Source organism: Melanerpes formicivorus, unplaced genomic scaffold, assembly GCF_026170545.1.
Source record: "Melanerpes formicivorus ecotype bairdi unplaced genomic scaffold, bMelFor1.0.p_v2 SCAF_62, whole genome shotgun sequence".
NCBI classification, from domain to species: Eukaryota; Metazoa; Chordata; class Aves; order Piciformes; family Picidae; genus Melanerpes; species Melanerpes formicivorus.
Genome location: NW_027142414.1, coordinates 125336 through 149316, shown reverse-complemented (window position 1 = coordinate 149316; position 23981 = coordinate 125336). Strand labels below are relative to the sequence as shown.

General features: G+C 42.7%; 2 protein-coding genes across 2 annotated transcripts; one reads left to right on the top strand and one right to left on the bottom strand.

Annotated features, from left to right (window-relative positions):
* Positions 1–1678: 1678 nt before the first annotated feature.
* Positions 1679–11816, bottom strand: EIF2S1 (eukaryotic translation initiation factor 2 subunit alpha). Its single transcript, XM_068162049.1, has 8 exons — positions 11698–11816; positions 9361–9602; positions 7221–7300; positions 6600–6751; positions 4096–4202; positions 3567–3664; positions 2561–2704; positions 1679–2200 (listed from the first exon to the last, which is right to left on the bottom strand). Exons 2-8 carry the CDS (start codon positions 9599–9601, stop codon positions 2075–2077), a joined length of 948 nt encoding a protein of 315 aa, XP_068018150.1. The 5' UTR covers position 9602; positions 11698–11816; the 3' UTR covers positions 1679–2074.
* Positions 11817–12089: 273 nt separating this feature from the next.
* On the top strand, positions 12090–23325 carry ATP6V1D (ATPase H+ transporting V1 subunit D). Its single transcript, XM_068162050.1, has 9 exons — positions 12090–12230; positions 14849–14966; positions 16599–16678; positions 18039–18106; positions 18781–18825; positions 19267–19370; positions 19792–19858; positions 21349–21427; positions 22566–23325. The coding sequence occupies exons 1-9, from the start codon at positions 12190–12192 to the stop codon at positions 22705–22707; spliced, it is 744 nt and encodes a 247-aa protein (XP_068018151.1). The 5' UTR covers positions 12090–12189; the 3' UTR covers positions 22708–23325.
* The last annotated feature ends 656 nt before the right edge of the window (positions 23326–23981 follow it).

Sequence of the window (23981 nt, the reverse complement as noted above, 5' to 3'; positions counted from 1 at the left end):
AACCCCTTGGTTACAACCCCTTGGCCCTTTCCTCCAAGGAAAGAGCGAGTGTGGCTCATTTTCCAGTCTTTTCCTTTAGAGCATTATTTTAGCATGCTGATCACATGGTGACTAAGTTTTTTTCACCACTTTGCTCTTTAGTCAGAGTACACACATACTGTGTTAAATGGAAGGCACACCATTATTTTAGTGACTGGGCAGAGCTGGAAGAGTTGTTCAGACAGGAAACAGACACTACCACAACTTCAAGCTATGCCCATGCTGTCGTACACAGCTTCTGGAAAGACAACAATTGAAAAAAACACCCAATAAAAAATGTCTTCACTTTGAGATGATGATTTGGTACTTTACAAAATTCTGCAAAGACTGGTAGCTGTTTCACTTTTCTGGCTTTGCATTACTATTAGAATTGGATATATGTCAACTTCTCTGGTAATCAAGCATGGATTGCAAGGTGAACACACCCCCTGTGAGTATTCTCTGTGGCAACATCATGTAGCAATGGTACTGTTTTTACTGTAGTTAAGGCTCAAAGACTCATTTTTCATGCATTTTTTTCCTCCAGTGGCACAAAATATTGAGAAAAAAAAAAGGTCAGTACAGGATATGACAAAAGGAAGACATTGGAACGTGTTCAGAGAAGGGCAACAAGGCTGGGGAGAGGCCTCGAGCACAAGCCCTATGAGGAGAGGCTGAGGGAGCTGGGATTGTTTAGCCTGGAGAAGATGAGGCTCAAGGGAGACCTTATTGCTGTCTACAACTACCTGAAAGGTGGTTGTAGCCAGGTGGGGGTTGGTCTCTTCTCCCAGGCAACCAGCACTAGAACAAGAGGACACAGTCTCAAGCTGTGCCAGGGGAAGTTTAGGCTCGAGGTGAGGAGAAAGTTCTTCACCGAGTTGTTCGTCATTGGAATGTGCTACCCAGGGAGGTGGTGGAGTCACCACCCCTGGAGGTGTTCAAGAGGGGACTGGACATGGCACTTGGTGCCATGGTTTAGTCTTGAGGTCTGTGGTGACAGGTTGGACTTGATGATCTTTGAGGTCTCTTCCAACCTTGGTGATTCTGTGATTAAAAAAAATGTAACAATTTGGAAGGTTACTTAACAAACCCAACTCTTCTTCCCCATTCCCACAGAAAAAGAAGTAGGAAATTTTTTTTGTAATACTCCATCATGGAAAACACATCTTCTCTTCTTCAGAGAAGACAAACAGGATGTTTCTAGAGTGAATAGCTGAGTCCAGGGTAAACCAGATTTAGGGTAGGCAGAATTGAAGGTCACGCAGCAGTGAGCTGACAAGAGAATACTGCCTATTTTGGAGTATGAGTAAGTTCATTAAAGCTCCTGCTATATTCACTTGTAAGAGCAAAGTGCACCCACATATGATTTTTCACCTACCAGCTACATTTACTGGGATAGTAACAAGCTATTTTAATATTTTCAAGTTCTCACTCCCTAAATGCAGATGATGAACACAGGAGATGCTCTTTTAAACAAGTCTGCATCAAGAAACTTGCAAAAAACCTCACTCTGTTCCACTCATTCCTGGCTTGATTTAAACCAAACAAAAGCAAGCCCTTTCAGTGTTAAAGAGGAGTCACCCACTGATCATACCCTTTCATGTTTTATATTTATACCATCTCAGGCCATGTGAGAAAAGAGGGGGGAAAAAAGAAAATCTTGGCATTACACAGTCCAGGAATTTATTGAGTATTGGCTCAAATACATTGTTTGGTGCTTTCAGGAAAGATCATTAACAGATGCATTGAGCTGTAATCACCAATTAGGAATTATGTATTTTGTATGAAAATGTTAAGCACGGGGTTGCAGCCTCCTTCTGGCCAGATCTGTGTCTGGAATTTTACTAGGCACCTTCCTTTTCAAAGGATTCAATTGGTGTAAATTGCTGCATCAACTGTTATTTAGAAGAGCCTTTACATTTTGGTCTTTTTAGAATAGTAAAACACTTCAAGTATTTGCATTTGAAGTTTTCAATACTGGAAACATTTAGTCCAGAGTGTTGTAATGGGGTCTCTAATTTTTCATATGGTCTCTCTTCTAAACATCCCAGAGCATTTAGTCTTCAGTTTTGGCTTCCATTTCTTCGGCATCATCATCCCCATCCACTTCAGCGTTTTCCCTCTCCAGTCTTTCCAACTGCCTTGCAAGCTCAGTTTCATCTGTGTCAGTAACCACCTTAGGCTGAACAAACAAACAAACAAAACCCACAAACAAATCAGAACACTTGGTAAACAGTCATAAAGAAACACCATCTGTATTTATATACAGATGGTATTTGTATATATGTATATATACAGATGTATTTATATGCATATTCTACCTAAAGAGCAAAAGATGAAATACATCCTGAAGTCACACAAATCCCAGGAAAACCAGATTTTTTTGCCATCTGTTTATTTAAGGAACACAGAAGTTCTGGGTTTTTTAAAGGTTTTTTTTATACCTTTATCTAAAGTGTCTCCTAGCACTACTGATCTTGCTTGACTTAATATTGCAAGGAGGAAAAAATAAGCCACATTTTCGAATGTAATGCGTTCTCACCTCCATCTGCACATTAAAGACTCCTCTCTTCTCCTCAATTTTTTCTTTAATAACAGCCATGGCTTGATTCAGAACAGACAATCCTTCAGTTCTCTCCAGTGTTGTAGTAGTCATCACATAACGAGGAGGGGCAATCAGATTAATCTATCACATTGTAGGGAATAGGGGAAGAAGAAGAAGAAGGAAAAAAAAGCAAACTCAGTAACAAATAAAGAAAAGTATCAAAAGCAAAGTGAGTAACACTGTCTGAATGTACAATTCACAGAAGAAGAAACATTTTCCCACTACAAAAATCCTTTCTAGAAGCATAAACAGCTTGGATTGAAACAGCAGACAAGGAAGTGTATAGCCTGTCTGATTTCCAATTTCAGCATCTGTTATTTCTACCTAGCATGCTGATTTAAACAAATATTGTTAAGCAGACAGAATATCCACTTCACAGATCAGTAAAACAGCCTAGCACAATTTTTCAAACAATTAGAAGCATTACAGGCAATACATTTTTTCCCTTTTGTTACAAGAAACTTCTCCTTCTGTTACATTTTCAAAGAAGGAAGTTTTTTGAGCCCACTCAGTAATACACTCAACCCCCTGAAATTGTTGGGGCAGAAAAATCAGGCCTGGGTACAGTAGCCGTTGTACCACCACTCAAACATGTAATGGAGACATTCTTTTAGTTACACAATCTTAGAACTGAATCCAAAATCCAATGCTCCCTCCCAAAAGGACAGCAGGTACACAGCATGCCACTACAAGACCTTTATCAACTGAACAGAGCAAATGAAACTTCTGGGACTTGGGAAATCACAGCGCCACCCTAGGAACAAATGTCAGTACACTGCAGAAAGGAAAGGAAGGGTGTTACAGACCTGACAGAGAGGAATCAGAAAGCAAGTACATGGCTTCCTAGCCTCAGTTATGTGATTCTCACAACTGCACACAGCTACTGGTACCTGAGGACACCAAAAACATTGCTTTTGATTTCACCATTAAGACAGACACTTACTTTAATGGGCATGTTTTCTGTGGAACAGTTCAAGCCTGCTCTCAAAGCTTCTTTCACTGCATCTATGCCTTCATAACCATAACAGGCCACCTCAATATCTAGGACAGAGAAATACAAATAATGTAACTTTAAAGTTAGCAAAAGCTGTAGGATCTTTAAAGCTTTTCAACTTAAAACTTCAGCAGTGTATTTTAACATCCAATGTTTACTGAGGAGCAACCAAAGCTGAGGAGGGTATTTCACTTTCTTGGCTAGTAAGATGATGTAAAAGTCTTCATAAATTCTCCAGACATACAACATTTTACACTGTGCTTTGAAAAGCCAAGATATGAAATTACCCTTCAGGATAGAACCCACAGAGGCATTTTGCAAGCGATCCTTGACAAAGGTGTCTTCATTCTGAACACATATCACTCATATACCAGCAATACGAACCACTAGCTTGAAGTGAGTTTATAGTCTGCAACAAGATACACTAACTAGACTCAGGTGTTAAGATGTGTTCCATGAACACGTGGAGAGAACTCACCAGCCCGGATTTTGACAGCCTGTGGTGTCAGACGTCTGTTAATGTTGTCAATCAACACACGCCTCTCCTCCTCTGTCAGATCCAGGCTATCCAGGATTGCAGGGTCTCTGGGCCAAGTAAAGCAATGTTATGGAAGTTATACTAAAGGGCTACATGGCACTTCTGGTACTATTTCAACATTCTTACACATAATCTTAGAGATCTACTGGGCAAAGAAAACAGAGACATTTCTTAAGAGGCCATGGAAACACCAGAAGAAAATAGAATAGAACAGAACAGAATTAACCAGGTTGGAAAAGACCTTTGAGATCATCGAGTCCAACCTATCATCCAACACTATCTAATCAACTAAACTATGGCACCAAGCACCCCATCAAGTCTCTTCTTAAACACTTCCAGTGATGGTGACTCCACCACCTCCCCAGGCAGCCCATTTCAATGGCCAATCACTCTTTCTGTGAAGAACTTCTTCCTAACATCCAGCCTAAACCTCCCCTGGTGCAGCTTGAGACTGTGTCCTCTTGTTCTGGTGCGGGTTGCCTGGGAGAAGAGACCAACCCCCACCTGGCTACAACCTCCCTTCAGGTAGCTGTAGACAGCAATAAGGTCTCCCCTGAGCCTCCTCTTCTCCAGGCTAAGCAACCCCAGCTCCCTCAGCCTCTCCTCATAGGGCTTGTGTTCCAAGCCCCTCACCAACTTCATTACCCTTCTCTGGGCACGCTCCAGCAAGTCAAACATCCTTCCTAAACTGGGGGGCCCAGAACTGGACACAGTACTCGAGGTGTGGCCTGACCAATGCAGTGTACAGAGGCAGAATGACCTCCTCGTTCCTGCTGGCTATACTGTTCCTGATGCAGGCCAGGATACCATTGGCCCTCCTGGCTGCCTGGGCACACTGCTGGCTCATGTTCAGCCTACCATCGACCAGTACCCCCAGGTCCCTCTCTGCCTCGCTGCTCTCCAGCCACTCTGACCCCAGCCTGTAGCACTGCATGGGGTTGTTGTGGCCAAACCTAAACAAACAGGACCCAGAAAAGACAGGTTTTACACACCAAAATATGGACCTATGTAGCAAAAGTGATTTATTCCCCATGCAAATTGTTTCTTCGTTTACACTCTATCCTGTTTGAATTACTTTCATAAGCATGACAGGCATTCAAAAAATAGGTCCTTGATGTTTAATTCTTACTTTTAATTGATCAGAGGGTTTGCCATATGCTGTGTGAAATCCCAAAATGCTAAGCCTCAGTGCTGAAAAAGTCAAATTCTTTGTACTCCAACTTGAATGGCAAATGAGCAACAAATGGCACATATGGTGAGGAATTCTTCTGAGTTTAGAGATGCTTAAACAGCCAGTGCAACTACAGGTTTCTGTTCTTCTACTATACAGGTGTTTACCTAAGTATTTATCAGTTACAGAATGATCTGGAATTCCTCCTGCTGTCATGCACCCAGATTTGCCCTTTACCAGTGTATGTGCTATGGTGCTCAAGGATGCAGTGTAGCAGTGGGCCTGGTACAGCTAGACAATGGTGGGACTTGATGATCCTAGAGGCCTTTTCCATTTAGTCTACAGGCAGATATAATTGTCTCCTCTCCCAAAACAGAGATGGCTCTAAGCTAATCAAAATGCCAAACGCTACACAATCTCTAAAATTTTATTACTGCCATCTAGTGTTCAACTCAACTTCATCACTCAGGTTCATGTGCTGTGAAAGACTAATATCAGAAGAGCTTATTGAGAAATCACTTTTGGATTGTCAATTTCATAGTAGAGGGAGACCAAAAAGCTTAATTCTGAAACAGAGTTAAAATGTCAGGCCTCATAAAAAAATGAAGAGAATCTCAGTGCACATGCCCTTAGCATCCCTACTTCCATCTCTTTCTATTCATAATCCCATTTATAAGTTCATGATCCCATTACTAATTCTTGAAGTTTGGAAACACAGAGCTTGTTGCATTTCAAAACCAAAAAACTCTGCCAGTGGAAGAGTGACAGTCAGCTGTGAGCAGAAATACCTTCAGACACTGAGGCAGGTATTTTTTATAACACCTGCTTGGGACTAAGAACAAGCCAGTTCTGACAAACTACGACCTGTGTTGCTGCTTCTGTTAGAAATGTTACAGGCTCACCTGTAGTAATAGAAATCTCTTCAGTGTTTGTAACCACATCATTCTCCAATACCTCAATTACTGCTTTTGAAAACCTGACATACAACAGAATGGCAGACTCAAAGATGAATAAACCAAATCAACTCAGGGCTTTCTTTCTCAAGAGAGAACTTTGGGAACTTGAAGAAAGCAGAAAGACAGAAAAACCTGCAATAAGCAACTGGAAGACTGATGTCAAAATTTACTATGTTTACTTGACCAGTACATTCTACAGGCTGACCCTGGAAAACAAAACAAAAATCAAAAGGAACACTATGATGGATCTATTCCAGGAAATACTTTTCTGCAATTTGAAATAAGCCCCCTGAAGTAGAAAAAAAAAACATCCTTACGAGACTGCATGCTTGAATGCATCATAAGCACCATATCCTGGTCTCTTGTACTTGTCATCAAACACCCAGGCAGTTCTCTGGAAGAGACTCTCAAGTTGCTCATCCTTAGTGTATTCCAGGACTTCGGCAACATGGCGAAGGATGCTGTAAACCTGGACCACAAAAGGACTGTTGCTTAAAAAATGCGAAACAAACACTGCAAACAAAGATTTAGAATCAAAAGTAATATTTAATGGTAAGCCTTCTCCTTTGACAGTAGTAAGGGTGGCAGTAAATGCCTTAAACTACCTGCAAGCCTTTCCAGTAAGAGTTTTCCAGTGTGCTAAACCAGCCTACACTTCTTGATTTCTTATCATTCAAATACCCTCCTCTACGTCACAAACAACTCTCCCTCTATGTCAACCAACAACTTACATGACTTGTTCATTAATTAAGAAGGAGCTTAGCAGAGGACTCATGGAGAGATGAGCTGATTATATATATTTGCATGGGTTAAAGAGAATCGTAGTATGCCTAATAAATGGGAATACCACTGTGTTTTCCATACACATCTGTATATTTTGGTTGCCCAGGAGGAAAAGCTGGAAATTCACAGTGCCTGAATGTAGCAAAGCAACTTACAGTCTTTGATTTTGTGAATTTGTCTTCACATTTGATTGCCTCCTCTGGAGAAACTCTTCTTTTTGACAAGTCAATGTAACCTAGTGGGGAAAACCATTTGGAGTGTCAAATATAGTATAAACGAGTCTAACTGCTTCAAGAGAAACACATAGAGAGCAAACTCTGGATCAGGATTTGCCCCTTGTCCACACTATATATGCAGCAACAAACACAAACCCTCAGGAATTTGATCAGATTATGATCCCACTGAGGTTGTTCTTCCCACTGTAAATACTTCCAATAGCAAATCAATCATAGTGTTCTTTAAAAATACTACCATAATGTTTTCTGTACAAAGAGAAGTTTTCATAATAGTTCAGCCATCAGTGATCTGTTTTTATGTTTCTGCACACAGTTTTGTCAAAAATCATACCAGTATACAAAGAAGCAAGTTTGAGGCCTATTTTTGTAGCACTCAACCTCATTCAAGGTTGGCATTTCATCAGCTTAGCTCTGAACAGTTTCCTAATGAATTAGGCCTAGCCTCAAATTCCAATTGTAATTCCTTGGATACCCTTTTGGGAGAGCTGCCTGGCTTGCATCAGGAACCGTGTGTCCAGCAGGAGCAGGGAAGTCATTCTGTCCCTGGACTCAGCACTGGTTAGGCCACACCTTGAGTCCTGTGTCCCGTTCTGGGACCCTCAGTTTAGGAAAGATGTTGAGGTGCTGGAATGCGTCCAGAGAAGGGCAACAAAGCTGGGGAGGGGTTTGGAGCACAGCCCTGTGAGGAGAGGCTGAGGGAGCTGGGGTTGCTTAGCCTGGAGAAGAGGAGGCTCAGGGGAGACCTTATTGCTGTCTACAGCTACGTGAAGGGAGGTTGTAGCCAGGTGGGGATTGGTCTCTTCTCCCAGACAAGAGGACACAGTCTCAAGCTGCACCAAGGGAGGTTTAGGCTGGATGTTAGGAAGAAGTTCTTCATAGAAAGAGTGATTGGCCATTGGGATGGGCTGCCCAGGGAGGTGGTGGAGTCACCGTCACTATAGATATTTAGGAGGAGACTGGATGAGGCACTTGGTGCCATGGTTTAGTTGATAAGGTGGTGTTGGGTGATAGGTTGGACTTGATGATCTTGAAGGCCCTTTCCAACCTGGTTAATTCTATTCTATTCTGTCTGTGAAAAAAAAAATATCTTTTGAACTGCCTCTTAGCAAATCTGAAAAGGCCTTCACCCACTTCTCATGAACTCTATGTCCCCTGGAAAGATTCAACAAAAAAACACTATGTGAATTTCAGATGTGCTTCTCTGCCAGTAGGAGAACTAAATTAATTTGTAAGGGGGAGTATTCTTCCATTAGACATGTTGGGAAACTTACTTTCCTTCAAATCTATCTGAAATAACTTTCTTTTTGTCTTCCCTTCATCTCTGCTTTTTCTTATTGTGTCATTCATTACTTAATTTCAGAGTTAACTGCAGTTTCAGGAGTATTCTAGAAAAGTTTATCACTTGAGAAACACTGGATCAACAGCTGGGTTTCTGGATGTGCTCAGCATTTGCTGCTTCTTTATATCTGGATGCAGATTTTAAAGACTGCATGCAACACTATTATCAAAATCCAGCATGTTCTAAATAGAAAATACGTTAAAAAAACCCTCCAGAGTGAAATACTAAAGCATTCAGAAGACTGTACAGGCAAGTTTGTCTATCTCAACTTGTAATGTACAGAATTCATGTGGCACTTTAGTTAGGTATCATCTATTTCATAGCCAAGGTTCAAGACTTCTGAATGAACAGGATGGACTGTGAGCACTAAATGCTCACCATTTACATTTTTATCTCTACATCAGTTAGGACTCAGAAAATCTGCAGAGATATCAAAAGAAAGCTACAGTTCACTGTGGTTTTTTGACCAAACGTTGAGCTGGTGAGGACTTGCTCAATCAACCTTTACTGATGTCACTGATCTTCACAAACCAAATTTCTGAAGAGGAAGAGAGGAATGATCATAAGCCTCAGATGGCATAATGATGGTCTGTTTTGCTTAAGTGGACTAAAAAAATCCTGAACTCCTTGCAAAACCAACAAACACATATGTGACCTGGGATTTTTTTGTGTTTCCCTCTATGATTCTGTCTTGATGTAGCCCAAAACATCCCCAAATACCTTTCTCTTTGTCAACTCTTATGACCACGACGCATTCGTTCCTGCCGATGCGGATGAGTTTGTTTATGGAACGGATACGTCTTCTGGATAGCTCACTGAGAAGGATCATGCCTTCAATGTTGTTGTACTCCAGCAGGCTGACATAGGCTCCCATTTCAGCAATGGACCGAACATTGACCATCACTACATCTTCCACCTCTGGAAATTTATGTTGGTAGAATCTACAGCTTAGTCCTGGCATTCTGGAATTTGAGGACAGAAAACCAAAGATCTTATTTCAAAGTACATAACTGCCTTCTCCTACAAACATGCTGAAAAAAACCTAAGCCCTTGCAAATTAGGGTAAGGCTTTTGCAATTCACACTTGGTTTTAATAGAAGTTAAACAATAAACAAATCGGTATTTTAGCATTACCGCAAACATTTGCTGAGATCCTTATTTTTGCATTAAAGTGGAAATGGTTTCAACTGCCATACTGCCTACACACAGCACACTGCAGCAAAGTTAGACTGGATGTTAGGAAGAAATTCTTCATAGAGAGAGTGATTGCCCATTGGAATGGGCTGCCCAGGGAGGTGGTAGAGTCGCCATCACTGGAGGTGTTTAGGAGGAGACTTGATGGGGTGCTTGGTGCCATGGTTTAGTTGATTAGATGGAGTTGGATGATGGGTTGGACACGATGATCTCAAAGGTCTCTTCCAACCTGGTTTATTCTATTCTAAAGAGACTTCCAGGGGTGAAAAGGTGGCACTGCACGCCCTGCATCTATCTAAATTCATGAGGCTGTGTAAAATCTCATATCTGATTTTAACAATGGCTGTACACAGGGAAAGAGCAGCAGGCACATAAAACTGCATGTGAGTGGTTGAGAAAATAAGCAGAGTGAAGGTTATGTAGCGTGGAGAAGACATTACACCCAGAAGATGACTTTCTAAACTCAGCACAAGATGTTTGGGATAATCCTGTAAGACTTGCTCCAGAGGTCACGTGTCAGCAAAGCAAGCAAAAGCAATAATCAGAAGAGACTGCAGGACGAGTCTGATGTGAACAAAGCACTGAAAAAAAACCCCAGAAAAGCACCCCACAACATATTGCTAGTCAGGAGGAAAACAAAACCTGAAAACCAAACCAATATCTTTTCATTATACATTCCAAAAAGTACAAAACCCTAATGCTTCATAAACGTGTCGCGTTAAGATGGAATGCTTAGGTGGCTTCATTTTCCTGCTGATGAATCCATGTACTCATCACTGCTAACCAGGTTAGTTCAACTCCTCTTGTCTGCGCTGGAAGTTTCATACAGAATGTTTGGTACAGAAGTAGAAGCCTAAGATACCAAGCCAAATGCATCACTCCTTCACAGGGTTTGCTCCATTCACCATTTTTAAGTCACCATTTGGAAAATTTTACCCTGATCTTTATAGCAATGCTAATGCTACCTAGCTATATCAAAATTTATTGACAGAGTGAGATGGTAATGCCAAGTGCTTCAGAAAACTGTGTCCTCCCTTATTTTCATTCTTAACTTTTGGAAAGTGGAAATACAGACTAGTAAAGGATTTTAAAAACACCCCTCTAAAACTTTCATGTAACTTCATGCAATTTGAAGCTGAACCAAGAACCCCAAGAATAAAAATACAACCTTTACGGCTCACTTTTCTAGTGTGCTTAATGTAGCTCAGATCAATCCTACATGCCTACTTACGAGACACCTTGCAAAGAGACAACCTCCACGCACGGCAAGCAAGACTGGACAGACACTGCTCTGCTCTCAGTGTATCCTACTCTTCTCCCCACAGACAGAAGCCTCTCAGTTTGGCCTTCTATGAAAGGCTCTCAGGCAGAACAGAGTGCCCATAGCACCAGTGTTGGAAATCATCTTTCCAAGACGTTAGAAAGGCCTCAGAAATTTATGTGCCCGCGGCTGCGCAAGCCTCTGAAGAAACTGGCGAAAATGGAAAATGGACTAAGTTCTGGCCAGCGATTCCTCCGGCCGCTGGAGCGGGACTGACACAGGCAGTGCCAGAGAAAGGAAGAGGATTCCTTGGACGGCCACAGCTGCTGCTACCGGGCCGGAAACTACCATGAGGGCGAGAGCCGGGCAGGCCTCCCGAGAAGTGCGGTCCTGCCGCCCGGAGAGCTCGCAGCTGCGGCGCCGGTCCCTCCCTCCCGCCCCGGCCCGGCCCAAGCGCCTGGGCCCAGCCACGAGCCGCACCGAGTCCCCTCCCGACAGCCCGGGCCCACGGCGGCGTCCCAGCCTGGGGTGTCTGTGTGCCGGCCACGTGGCGGTACCACAGGCCGAGGCGCAGCCGGCGCGTGCAGCGGCGCAGCCACTACCTGGCTAACGCCGAGAGGTCCCGCTCTGCGCTCGCGGCCCGGAGTCTCGCGCTGGTCCCGCTCCTGCCTCAGCGTGCACCCCGCCACCGTTGCCTCACTACGCAGGCGCCAGCCCGCCCTGTTCCACCTCCTCTGCAAGCGATAGGCTACCGCCGCACTCCCGCGCCATAGAGTCTCAGCGTCGAGGCAGAAGGGCGTTATCTGCTAGAGCGCCCCCTGGACCCGACGCTGAGAGCAACGAGGTCGGCGCAGATTCAGAGACCTCCGGGTGTCACAAACAAGACTGGGAGCCAGTTGCGCCTCTTCCTTCCTGTTCTCTCGGGACACGTGACCAGCATCTGGGTGCTCCCGCCCTCCACCGGGGCGCCGCCTCGCGCAGGGGGGTGCGGGGGCAGTGGGGTGCGTCACGTGACAGCGGCGGCGGTTGGTGACAGCCGTGACAGCCGGAGCGGGCCCCGCCGCCCTGCGCTCTCCTCTGCCCCTGCCGCCACCATGTCGGGCAAGGACCGCATCGAGATCTTTCCGTCGCGGATGTGAGTGTCTGCCGGTCCACGCGTGAGAGCGGGTTGAGGGGGAGCCCCACCGGCCGAGAGGCGAACGGCTCTTGGGGCACCCCCGGCACGGCCCGGGTTGGGGGAGCCGAGGTCCCTGTGCGGCGGATTGTGCTCCCCGAGCACTGCCGCAGGGGCGGGTTAGCACCGAGGTGGGAGCGACGGGGGCTGGAGCCGTGCGCGGGGCATCGCTGAGGCCGCCGAGGCAGGAGCTCTCTGGGTCCCTGTCCCCACCTGGGCTCCAGCGCTGGGAGCCGTTCGCTGGCTGTGTCCGCTGCTGCCCCGGCGCCCTGCGCCTCCAGGCAGGGTCTCCTGCTGCATTCTGTGTGTAAAGCTTCGACAAGCAGTTGAAGGCCGCAGCTAGATCTTCTCTTCAGTTTCTCTTTTCAGGCTCAAAATTAGCTCGGCCAGCCATCAGAGGGCCACTGCAGGGTCCAGTACCACGGCACAAGCAGCTTCCAGTGTGTGTGTGTGTGTGTGAGCTATTTAAAATCTTTATTTTAAAAAGAAAAAATTGTATAAAATACGTGTAGGAAACAAAATGCAGGAATCGGCCCCTAGCTTCCCTTAACTTTGAAACAGACGATACTGCTGTACAGGAGGCTGTCCATAAAGCGTTAAAAAAGAAGGAAGTAAAATGTGTAAAGGGCAGTGGGCAGGCAAGTAATTTTCCAGATCCTGACAGCAAACTATTTGTCATGAAATCAGATGTCTCCTGACAAGACTCAGAAAGCTGGGAGCCTTGGAATGAAGACAAGCAGTTGAAACTGATCTGCTAATAAAATTGCTGTTTTACTAATGCTGTTCAGTTCCTCCTTGAAACCTTCCAGGACTTTGCCTTAAGGTGGAAAGCTGTTTCAGGTCTTCTTGCATAAAGTTGGTTTGATGCCTGTATGTAGTAGAGCTTGTAAGAAGGCACCTTGCAGGACAGAAAATCTCAAATGTAAAATAATAATTATTCCCCCTCGTGTGAGCTCAAGACATAGGAAATAACAGTTTATGTGGGGAGATTAATACACAGTAAGGGTTCTGGTTTGAAACAAATTCCTGCATATACTAAGTCATCTGTTCTCACTCCTACACTTTGATAGTGCTCCTTTCATTCAGTATACATGTCCTAGGGAAAGGCAAGTCAGCCACTTTGAAAAGGCATCTGCTTTTGCAGGCTGATAGGTCATTGAGGCAAGAAGGTGGTGATACACAATGGTTTAATATTTAACAGCCCTGTGTTGTGGCTGATGTTTTGAAAGGAGTGTAAGATGGGATGGCAAAATAAAGACGGCCTGCTTCTGCAACAATTATTTTCATTAACTAACCGAACAGAATTTTACAGGGTTGGGGGTTTCTGCCCCGCCTCCCCTCTTTTTCATCTTTGTGAAGTGGCCTGCTGGTATGAACCTATTCTGTGCTGTATATCATCAGAAGCTGTTCATTCTCCTTGACTGTAAACAAGACTGTGTTTAATGCACTCAAAGCCCGTGAAATCTTGCTTGAACTAGAAGGTCAGCAACTTTCAGGCAGAGGGTGAACAGAGCAAGCAAGTTACAGTTCAAGGTGGTGACAGAGACCTGCTTGTCATGAAAGTAAAGCTGCCTTTTTAGTCTTTTATTTTTTTAAAACCCATAAAATACTCTGAAAGTATTTGTGCTTTTCAGTCATAAGCATTTGGTAGATTTTAAAAGAGCTATTTTCATCACATGCCAGTAATTGTGGAAAGTAATGGATTCCACTGTGTAGGCAGAATCTTAATTATACTTACTTTTTCCAAGGTCATGGAGGAAGTGTGTAAGGCTGCTCTTTTCACATGGAGTTGACTTTGTCCTTTGTGTGCACGTCCTTGGTTGCATGTGCAAAGTGGTAGCTTGAGTTAGCACAGCGTGTGGGTTTTGTAGTATAACTCCTGCTCTTCTAGTTAAGACATAAGATTCTTTGAATTAAAATATACTCCTCAGCAGAAACAGAAGCAAGGTTGAATTCTTTGTCAGTTCATAATGCCATACAAGAAAACTGGAGGTGTGCTACTGGAAGTTAAGGATACACAGAGCTACAGCTCGCTTAATATCTCTTAAACTGATGTTACTTCTTGTTGTTGTAAGTAGCTTGTAAATCTCCTGGGCAGCATATGGAGATAGGGAATCCCTGTACTTTCTGATTTTCCTGTATCTTGTTGCTCTGTAAAATCAGAACACAGCATCAGTAGTGTGATCACATGAAGAAGTTGATGTGTTGTCTGATTTTGGAAAGATGACATAGCAGCAAAGAAGCTTAAAAGCAGTACCATTGGGGTAGTTTGATTTCTGGAAGTTTGGTGAGTTACACAAGCAAAATGAGAACCTATTATAGAAGCACTGAAAAAATGACTTCTCAATTTCCCATGATCCTTCATTTTGCAGAGAAAAAACCTTGTCATTATCACTGATGAGGGAAATTTTTATACATGGAGTAAATTCCCTTGACTTTAAATGGGAATCTAAAATTCTGTCCTGAAGTGGCCATCCTGTTTTACTTCATTCATGTCTGTGTCAGAAATCTCTGCATAAGTGTTTTGCTAATCCTTTTGGATACTGCAGGACATTTTTATTTACTCCTCTGTTTAACAGGGCCCAGACCATCATGAAGGCTCGTTTGAAAGGAGCCCAAACGGGTCGCAACCTCTTGAAGAAAAAGTCTGATGCTTTGACGCTTCGATTCAGGCAGATCCTTAAGAAAATTATTGAGGTTGGTAAATCAGAATTTTCCTCTGCTGGGTTCACCTCATTTGAAATCTGTCTGTTCTGTCAGTTGTGTGTTCCTGTTCTGCCAACTTCATTAGGTAGGCTGGCATGTAGGACAGCTTTGTGGGAAACTTGCTTTTTATGAGTGAGGCCAGTGAGGACAGAAGAGCAGAAATACTATTTATTTATTTTCTGGCTGCAATCACAAAGAAATTTTCTGATAGTTAATATTCTTCACTTCATTCCAACCAGGCCTAGGCTCTGTTTTCCTTTGTATCCCAAGTTCCCCATCATCTATTCTACATTACGGAAAAGTTGCTGTCATGCTAAGAAATACTTCAGAAGGAGATTTAACATGTTCTGTAGCCCTGTCTTTCTTGCTTTATCTGGCTTGAGAGGATACTGCAGATCTAGAATGTTTACTGCATGACTAGGTACACTAGGAAGCAGAAGTTTTGTCCAGATGGAACTTGTTCCATTATGAAGAAATAATGAATCCTGTTTCTTCCTTTGCAACATGAGTGACAAATCTAAGATACTCAGTAGAGCCTAACCTGGCTTGTTTTATTCTACCACGCTAGATGGATTTTAGGTTAGGCCACACCGTGAGTCCCATGTCCAGTTCTGGGCCCCTCAGTTTAGGAAAGATGTTGAGTTGCTGGAACGTGTCCAGAGAAGGGCAACAAAGCTGGGGAGCTGGGATTGCTTAGCCTGGAGAAGAGGAGGCTCAGGGGAGACCTTACTGTTCTCTGCAACTACCTGAAGGGAGGTTGTAGCCAGGTGGGGGTTGGTCTCTTCTCCCAGGCAACCAGCACCAGAACAAGAGGACACAGTCTCAAGCTGCACCAGGGGAAGTTTAGACTGGATGTTAGGAAGAAATTCTCCATAGAGAGAGTGATTTGCTATTGGAATGGGCTGCCCAGGGAGGTGGTAGAGTCGCCATCACTGGAGGTGTTTAGGAGGAGACTTGATGGGGTGCTTGGTGCCATAGTTAGTTGATTAGATGGAGTTGGATGATGAGTTGGACGTGATGACCTCGAAGGTCTCTTCCAACCTGGTTTATTCTGTTCTATTCTACTCATACTGTTCTGGCTGCAACTGCCACTCTATCCATGGTTAGCAGTAGCATTTGGTTGCTGTGCAGCAGACAAGCTCCTGGCACTCAGTATGTTGTTTCCTTTAATACACAAAGGATCTTATTTCTCCACACCATAGGCTCTAGCTACAAGGGCTTAATAATGTGTGAAAATTGAGAATAAAAAGGAGTAGGAGGAAAGCACAGCTTCATGAAGCCATGTACTTATGTATGCTGGAAAACAACTTCAGCTGCCTCCCAGTGTTCAGTATGCTATGAAATAAGACTTCTCCAACTGAGCTATATTATAGTTGTGATTTAACCCTCATGTAGTAGAATTTTCTGATTATTAAGACAGAAAAGTCTTTTGCCATTTCTGTGAGCTCTACACTGGGTCACCTGAGAACTAGGATTTGCAGATTGGGAATGAGCTACACATACAGGACTTTCCCACTCTCAAATTTCTCTTGCTTCTCTTTATGCTGCTAGCTATTTATCCTGCAAAAGGAGTAATGATGTACCTTATCTGTGGTGCTTCTCTTGTTTTCTTTTCTTCAACAGACCAAGATGCTGATGGGTGAGGTGATGAGAGAAGCTGCCTTTTCCCTTGCCGAGGCAAAGTTTACAGCAGGAGATTTCAGGTGAGGACTGCCAGTCTGTGGCATGTGGATGTCCCACCCATGGAAAAGAGCAATCAACATATTGTTGATTTCTCTTTTAGCAAAAAAGGTAAATTCTTAACTGCACTTTAAAAAGAAATAAGAAAGACAGTTGACAAGGTGGAACAGGATGAACTGAATTCCATTAGGCAAAGGTGGGAGACATCACTGCAGGAGTGAGAGAATTTGCATGACCCAAATGCGTAGGCTGAACAAAGTGAAAAGATAACAGAATTTACTTTACCTGCAAGTCATTGATTTGAGCAGGTGTTGCTTTTTGCAGCTTGAAATCTAAAATGTAGGGGAAACAGAATTTACAGCAGAGCATTTAACTATTTATTTTGATCTTTCTTGTGAATTTGAGGGCTGGATGGGGTGTGTATTATTTTCTCCCAGTAAGTTATACAGTAATATTATTTATTGTTCTACCCTCTTGTCTCATTGGCCTCATCTCACTGACCTCATCATACTGGGGCTAATGAGGGCTTTATGTGAGAGGGGAAACAAATATTTCACCTCCAATAGGATATTTTTAAATTGGATTTGAATAAGTTACAGTTGTAACTAGGGTGTTGTGGCATCAAGGTGGGGAAGTGTTAATGATTCAGCTGATGGTATTAGCAGATAATGGGGAAGAACTAAGTGATCAGACTCAACAGTAACCTGCGTGCTGCTGGAGGAAAGTCACGTTGTCCTTTCCTTTGGATATAGTGCTGTCTCCTGTCCTAACCAGTTGCACTGTTTAGCTGTAAACAGTAGTCAGATTCCACCCAGTAAGCAAACTGTACTTCAGTAGAAGAGTTCTCTGTAGTGACTTGTTCCTTAAGACACTTTAGAATTCTTCAGGCTAAATTATTTTACAGGCTTCAGTTTGTATATGGTACATGATAGAGTTAGTGGGTAAACAAACTCATAAATGCTCTGAAAGAACAAATATGTACGAACTCAAATGAACAAACCTTGTGGCCTTGGTCTGCATTGAAGCATTGGGGAAAAAGGTCTCATAGGTGGATTAAAATATTTGAATAACACTGAGTTTAAATTATCTTACCAGATAAATGGCTAGTTTTTAGCTGTGCTTGGTGTACTTCATCTAAGGCATTTCTAAACTTTCATTTCAGAGACTCTTTTATTTTTACATTTTCAAACACTGCTGGAAACCTGTTTCTTCCAAAGCTGCTCTGTTAGCTTTGAAGTCTGTCAATGAATTGCACAGAGAACTGGGTTAAGGACAACTTTCAGATTCTTCACAGTTACTCTAAGTACTTCATTTTGTGTATGTGTTTGACTTAATGAACCACTTCAGCTTTCCCAATTAAGATGTATGTTTTCTTTCTTGCAGTACCACTGTGATCCAAAATGTCAACAAAGCCCAAGTCAAGGTCAGAGCTAAAAAAGACAATGTAGCAGGTGACTATTTTTCCAACTAGGAGTATTTCAACTCTTAAGGGAATTGTGGGAAGAGATTCTGAAATATGAAGAAATGTATCCAAACACTGTCTCCTGTTCTTTATTTCTCTTATTTGTCTAAAAGCAGGAACTCTTGTAATGTGCTGTCTGGGGTTTTTTGGGGTTTTCTTTTTCACATAGAGCTTACAATTCTTATATTGATTTACCTCAGAAAATGAGATGATTTTGCATAAACTGCAGTCCAATTTCAAGATCTTGAAGCAAAGCATAACTTCCATAGAGCTTTGCTGAAAAATGTAACAGGAAATTAAGTATCAATAACGGTCTATGAAGAAAAAGCAAGATAGATCAGGACTGAATGATCAGAATATTCCTTAAGCACAAGGAATATATTACTAAACAGAAACAAAATGAAACTGAACATTGAGTGAATTGGAATACTTCCCTGAATTGTTCATGTGTCCAGATGTCTGTGATCTCAATACACTTCTGAAATTCCATGTTAAGATGTCAGAACTAGAATGATTTAATCGTGCTGAGCTATATAGAAAGAACTGGAAACAAATCTTTTGAGCTTACATAGTTTTTTAGAAGCAAATGGGGTAGAAGTGAGCTGTACTTAATAAATCTGTAACCCTTTGTCTCTTACATGGATTCTTGTTCACTTTCATCAGGTGTAACCTTGCCAGTTTTTGAGCATTACCAGGAAGGAGGGGACAGTAAGTACAGAACTTACTCTCTTTTCTCTCTTATCCATATAGATAGGGCTATTCTGTGTGAATTCAAAGATACCATGCTTTGCTCATAAGTCACTTCACATCATAGGCATAAGTATACTTACCTCCCATATACTTGCCGTGTTTCTGTGACATCGAGGGATTATCAGGGGCTGCAGTGGGTTTTACCTCACTAAATCAGTGAGTTTTTCAGATGAGGAGAAAGCTGATCTTAAATTACCAGGTTTTGAGACTGGTAGGTCTTACTGTGGACATGCACAATGATCTGGTAATATAAACCACTATAAAGACAATCTGTTAATGGGAAAAGGCTTTCGCTAGTCACTTCCTGAGCTGTCTGCATCCCTGTAAAGCACTGTGAGGAAACACCGTAGCAGCAACAGCAACAAATACTATTTGTTGATTATTTTATCTTTTTTTTAGGCTATGAGTTGACTGGCTTGGCCAGAGGTGGAGAACAGCTGGCTAAGCTGAAAAGGAACTATGCCAAAGCTGTGGAGCTGCTTGTGGAACTGGCCTCCTTACAGGTTGGTGTGAGGAAAACAAAGATGGAGATAGTTGGTTTCTCACAGCTCTGAAATGAAAATAGCATAGTCTCAGTGATTGTAGCTCAGTACTCTGAGCTGTAGTATACTCCTGCAAGCCCAGTGCTGTATGAAGCTGCAAACCTGTTCCAGCCCTAAGTTACTTTACTGCTCCCAGGAAGTCCTTATTCCTTAATGCGAGGAAGGAACTTTCTTTGGGGAGTTGGTATTTGTAATTGCTATTGTTCAGTGTTTAACATGCCCCCAACATTAGCAGAACAAAATTCTGCTTCTGTCAAGAATGTGGCCTGTAAAGCTACACTACAGACTTGGCTTTCATGTGCTGTTTGTTTCTCTGTATTGAATTGATTGAAATGCTGGATTTGTCTTGTTGTGTATTAACGACTGAATCCCATTCCATCAGACATCCTTTGTTACGTTGGACGAAGCCATTAAAATCACAAACAGGCGTGTGAATGCAATTGAACATGGTGAGTATTTCTCCATTTGGGATGCATCATCATTTTCTGTCCCCATGCAAGATGAGGAGCAGGGTCAGGGAAGCCACTCTTATTTTCACTGCTTTAGTAGCAGGATGTCTAACCGGTTCAAGAATTCTTGAGAAAGCATTGCAATGAAGCACAGAGCAAGTAAGAACAAAAACTAAAAGTCTAGTGCACTGGAGTACACAGAGATCAATCAATGTGCAAACATGAGAAAGCAATCAGGAAGTTGTATTGAGATACAACAAAGATTTCACAAACATTTTGGAATCTCTGCTAGCAACTTCAACTTAATTGGTCAAGTCTGCTTACTAGAAACAAAAGAGGATGCTTCTGTGTATTAAGGTCTTCTAACAGCTAGGATAATAGCTTTTAAAACTGTAATGGTGGTTATGTGTAGTGGAGTGCTGGTGACATTTTTTAGTTCCTTTTGGATGGAACTGCAGAGTAGGCATCCAGAGAGAAACCAGATTTGTGTTACAGGTAACAGAACAGTCCCCCATCGCAATACTCTGGTGTTTTGCTGTCATCTGAATTCCTTTTCTGCATGTTCTTGTTTGTAAATTTGTTTCTATCAATTTCTTAAGTACTATCTATGCACAATATTACTGTGAGTCCTTGTGCTGCAGTGTTCAGGGTGCTTTGATTATTTCAGCTTCCTTTCCAAGTTGTTGGTAGCTCCAATTTAATAATCTTCGCACGTATGCAATAATTTATTTCAGTACAGGATTCTAATCATCATTTTCAGGCCTGTCTTTCATAGACTTGTTCCTTGACTGTGAAGGCCTTATCTGCAGCTTATCACTCTGCAAATTTGACTGTAGAAAAGGTTTCCTCTGCAGCCTTCCAAATAACTTTGGTAGTGCTGAGAACAGCTTTCTCCTTTCAAAAAGTAATTCTGACACACAGCTTGCCCAGTGGGGTGTTAACACTTTGACTACTTGAACACTTTAATGCCCTATTCTCTTCCCTTGTGCTGGTGTTCATATTTGAATGTTGTTTTGTGGTGGTGCTTGTTTTTTTTCCATGATGACTTTTCCAAACTGAGACTGTAACGGTGAGTGAAAGTACTCCATTGAACAGAAGTTTCTGAAAGAAGGTGATAGAAGAAGAGTTTTAATTCAAAGCTTGCCCCCCTCTTGCAGGAATTCTTTTAATGACTTCCATAGGAAAAATAGGACCTTAAAAATAACCAGGGGTCAGTGCTTACTTAATTCCATTGCAGCTTTCAAAACAATGTGCCAGAGATGATTTGGTGATACTCAGAATCCTACTTCAGTCCTGGGCTTATTGAAGAAAACAGTTTCATGTATTTGCCCATAATGAAATAGTACAGTCTTCCATGGATGGCATATCAGTGTCCCCTAGGCCCAGCTAATTAAATTGACATTAAAAAACCCATCTGTGCACAGCATTAGGTAACTTTTGGATAATACAACAGCAGCCCAACAACTTCCTATTTTTTTTTTGTTTTGCAGTGATTATTCCCAGGATCGAGCGTACTCTTTCTTATATCATCACAGAACTGGATGAACGAGAACGAGAGGAATTCTACAGGTATGCATCTCAAACACGAGACTGGTCCCTTGCTGAAACAGACCATTCCTCAGAAGGGACTTACAAGACCTGTTCACCAAATCTGATAAATAGAACCTGGTTCTTGCTACGTACTGAATTTCCAGAGCTGGATGCCTGGAGATCTGCAGTTGCTTGTTGGAAAGTTACAAATGAACCCTCTATCACCAGGCTGTATGCAGCTTACATTAGCATTGTTCCATAGGGAATGATCTGAGACAGTACAGTGAAGTGTTCTGCTTTAAGGACAGTTCTGCCATAGAATAGAATAGAATAGAATAGAATAGAATAAACCAGGTTGGAAGAGACCTTCAAGATCATCACGTCCAACCCATCATCCAACACCACCTAATCAACTAAAGCATGCAACCAAGCACTCTATCAAGTCTCCTCCTAAACATCTCCAATGGTGGTGAGTCCACCACCTCCCTGGGCAGCCCATTCCAATGGGCAATCACTCTCTCTGTGTAGAATTTCTTCCTAACATCCAGCCTAAACCTCCCTGGTACAGCTTGAGACTGTGTCCTCTTGTTCTGGTGCTGGTTGCCTGGGAGAAGAGACCAACCTCTCTCTGCCTGTCCACAACCTCCCTTCAGGTAGTTATAGAGAGCAAGAAGGTCTCCCCTGAGCCTCCTCTTCTCCAGGCTAAGCAACCCCAGCTCCCTCAGCCTCTCCTCATAGGGCTTGTGTTCCAAGCCCCTCACCAACCTTCTTGCCCTCCTCTGGACACGTTCCAGCAAGTCAACATCCTTCCTAAACTGAGGGGCCCAGAACTGCACACAGGACTCAAGGTGTGGCCTAACCAGTGCAGTGTACAGGGGCAGAATGACCTCCCTGCTCTTGCTAACCTGCAATAAATTAAGGGAGAATTAACTTAAAGATAAGCAGAGTAGTATAATGTAGTGTTTAATGTCAATGTAATTCTTAGTTTGGATGAAGAAATGATCTGCAGCGATGAAGGTTTTTTAACGGCAGCAGTTAGCAACAAAAGCCTTCTGCCGTGTTACAGGATTTTTGTTTCCTGGGGAACTTCTCCAGGCAGCGTTATCACATCCAGGTTGTATGGCATTGTTGCTGCTAGCCTTTTTTCATGACAGCTTATGAAAGTTTCTCCTCACAGGTTAAAGAAGATCCAGGAAAAGAAGAAAGTATTGAAAGAAAAATCTGAGAAAGAACGGGAGCTACGGAGAGCTGCTGGTGGGGAACAGGAACCAGCCAATCTCTTAGCAGAAGAGAAGGATGAAGACCTTCTCTTTGAGTAACCCAGCACAGTTGTTGTCTCTGGAGCACAGGACCCAGAACACAGAATGTGGGATTGCAATATAATTCAGGACATGTTGCCTCAATGATACTTACGTGGCTTCTCAATGTACAAGTCTTGAGTTGAATAGACTGTGGATTTCTCCTGGGAGATTAGAAATCTGGGAATTTGACTGCAGCACAGGAGGAAAAGCAGAGAGAAGTGAGGTGCTTTACTATCAGGAAAGCCTTCTGATGTGTGTTGAGCCTGTTTCTTCACTTACTTGGACTGGCTCTTTGCAGGGTGGTTCTGAATTTGCCTAATTGAATTCCTCTTTAATTGCTCCCTTTCCTGGTGCAAGCAGAAGAAAAGGTTATTTAGGGAGGGAGATGCATGTAATGTTCTTTACTGCTGAACTACTGCTGTTCAAGTTGCTTATAGCCCATACTGGCACAGCTGAAGTCAAATGTCAGCAAAGGCAGCTCTGGTTTTCTAACCTGTAGATGAAATCCACAGTCTTCCGTGATTTATTTTTGTTGCACGATTGTTACCATTGGCCTAAAACATCTATGGTTTTAGAGGTTCTGCCAACTTGTGTACTGTCTGTGCTAGAAACAAGTAAAAATTTTAAATGTTAAAATATCTGGTATCTGGCTCAAGCTCTAGAAGATGGTAGTCTTAAAAGCTTGTCATGCTGATTTCAAAATAAAACCTTTACTTCATCCACTACTCCCAGCCACACTGGGCACAGTGCCCACTTTCACTTAGCCTTTACTGCTTTACAAGGAGAAGTGGCTCTTCCTACCACAAACAGAGAAACAAGTATGCAGTTACATCTTGCTCCAGATCTTCATTGCAGCCAGTAGGTTGGGAAGCAAAGCAGGTTTGCAGCAGTCCATCTGTGCCGTGATTCTTCCTGTCCTGTGCTGATTTAGGAGTCTAGGATTGTGGCCAACAAGCAGGATGTTGCTGAATGCTGCTCGGTTTGAAGGGCTGTTTTCCTACAGACATCAGTTTGCAATCAGCAAACTGCACACATGCCCTATCAGTAATGCTAGTACCTTGTCCCTACTACTAATGGTCTCTTCAAGGTAAGCATCTTGTTTAAAACATGATCCACCACTTAACTGCAGATGCAAGGTTAAGTGCAAAGAAATTAATGTCTATTAGTGCCTTAAAAAAGTTAATTGTATGAAGCACAAGGCCATTTCTTTTCTCTTCTGAAGATGAAGGCAAATAAATCCACACTCTGCTGTAAGATACAGACCCAGCTTGAAAGTGAGCAACTGTAGGCCA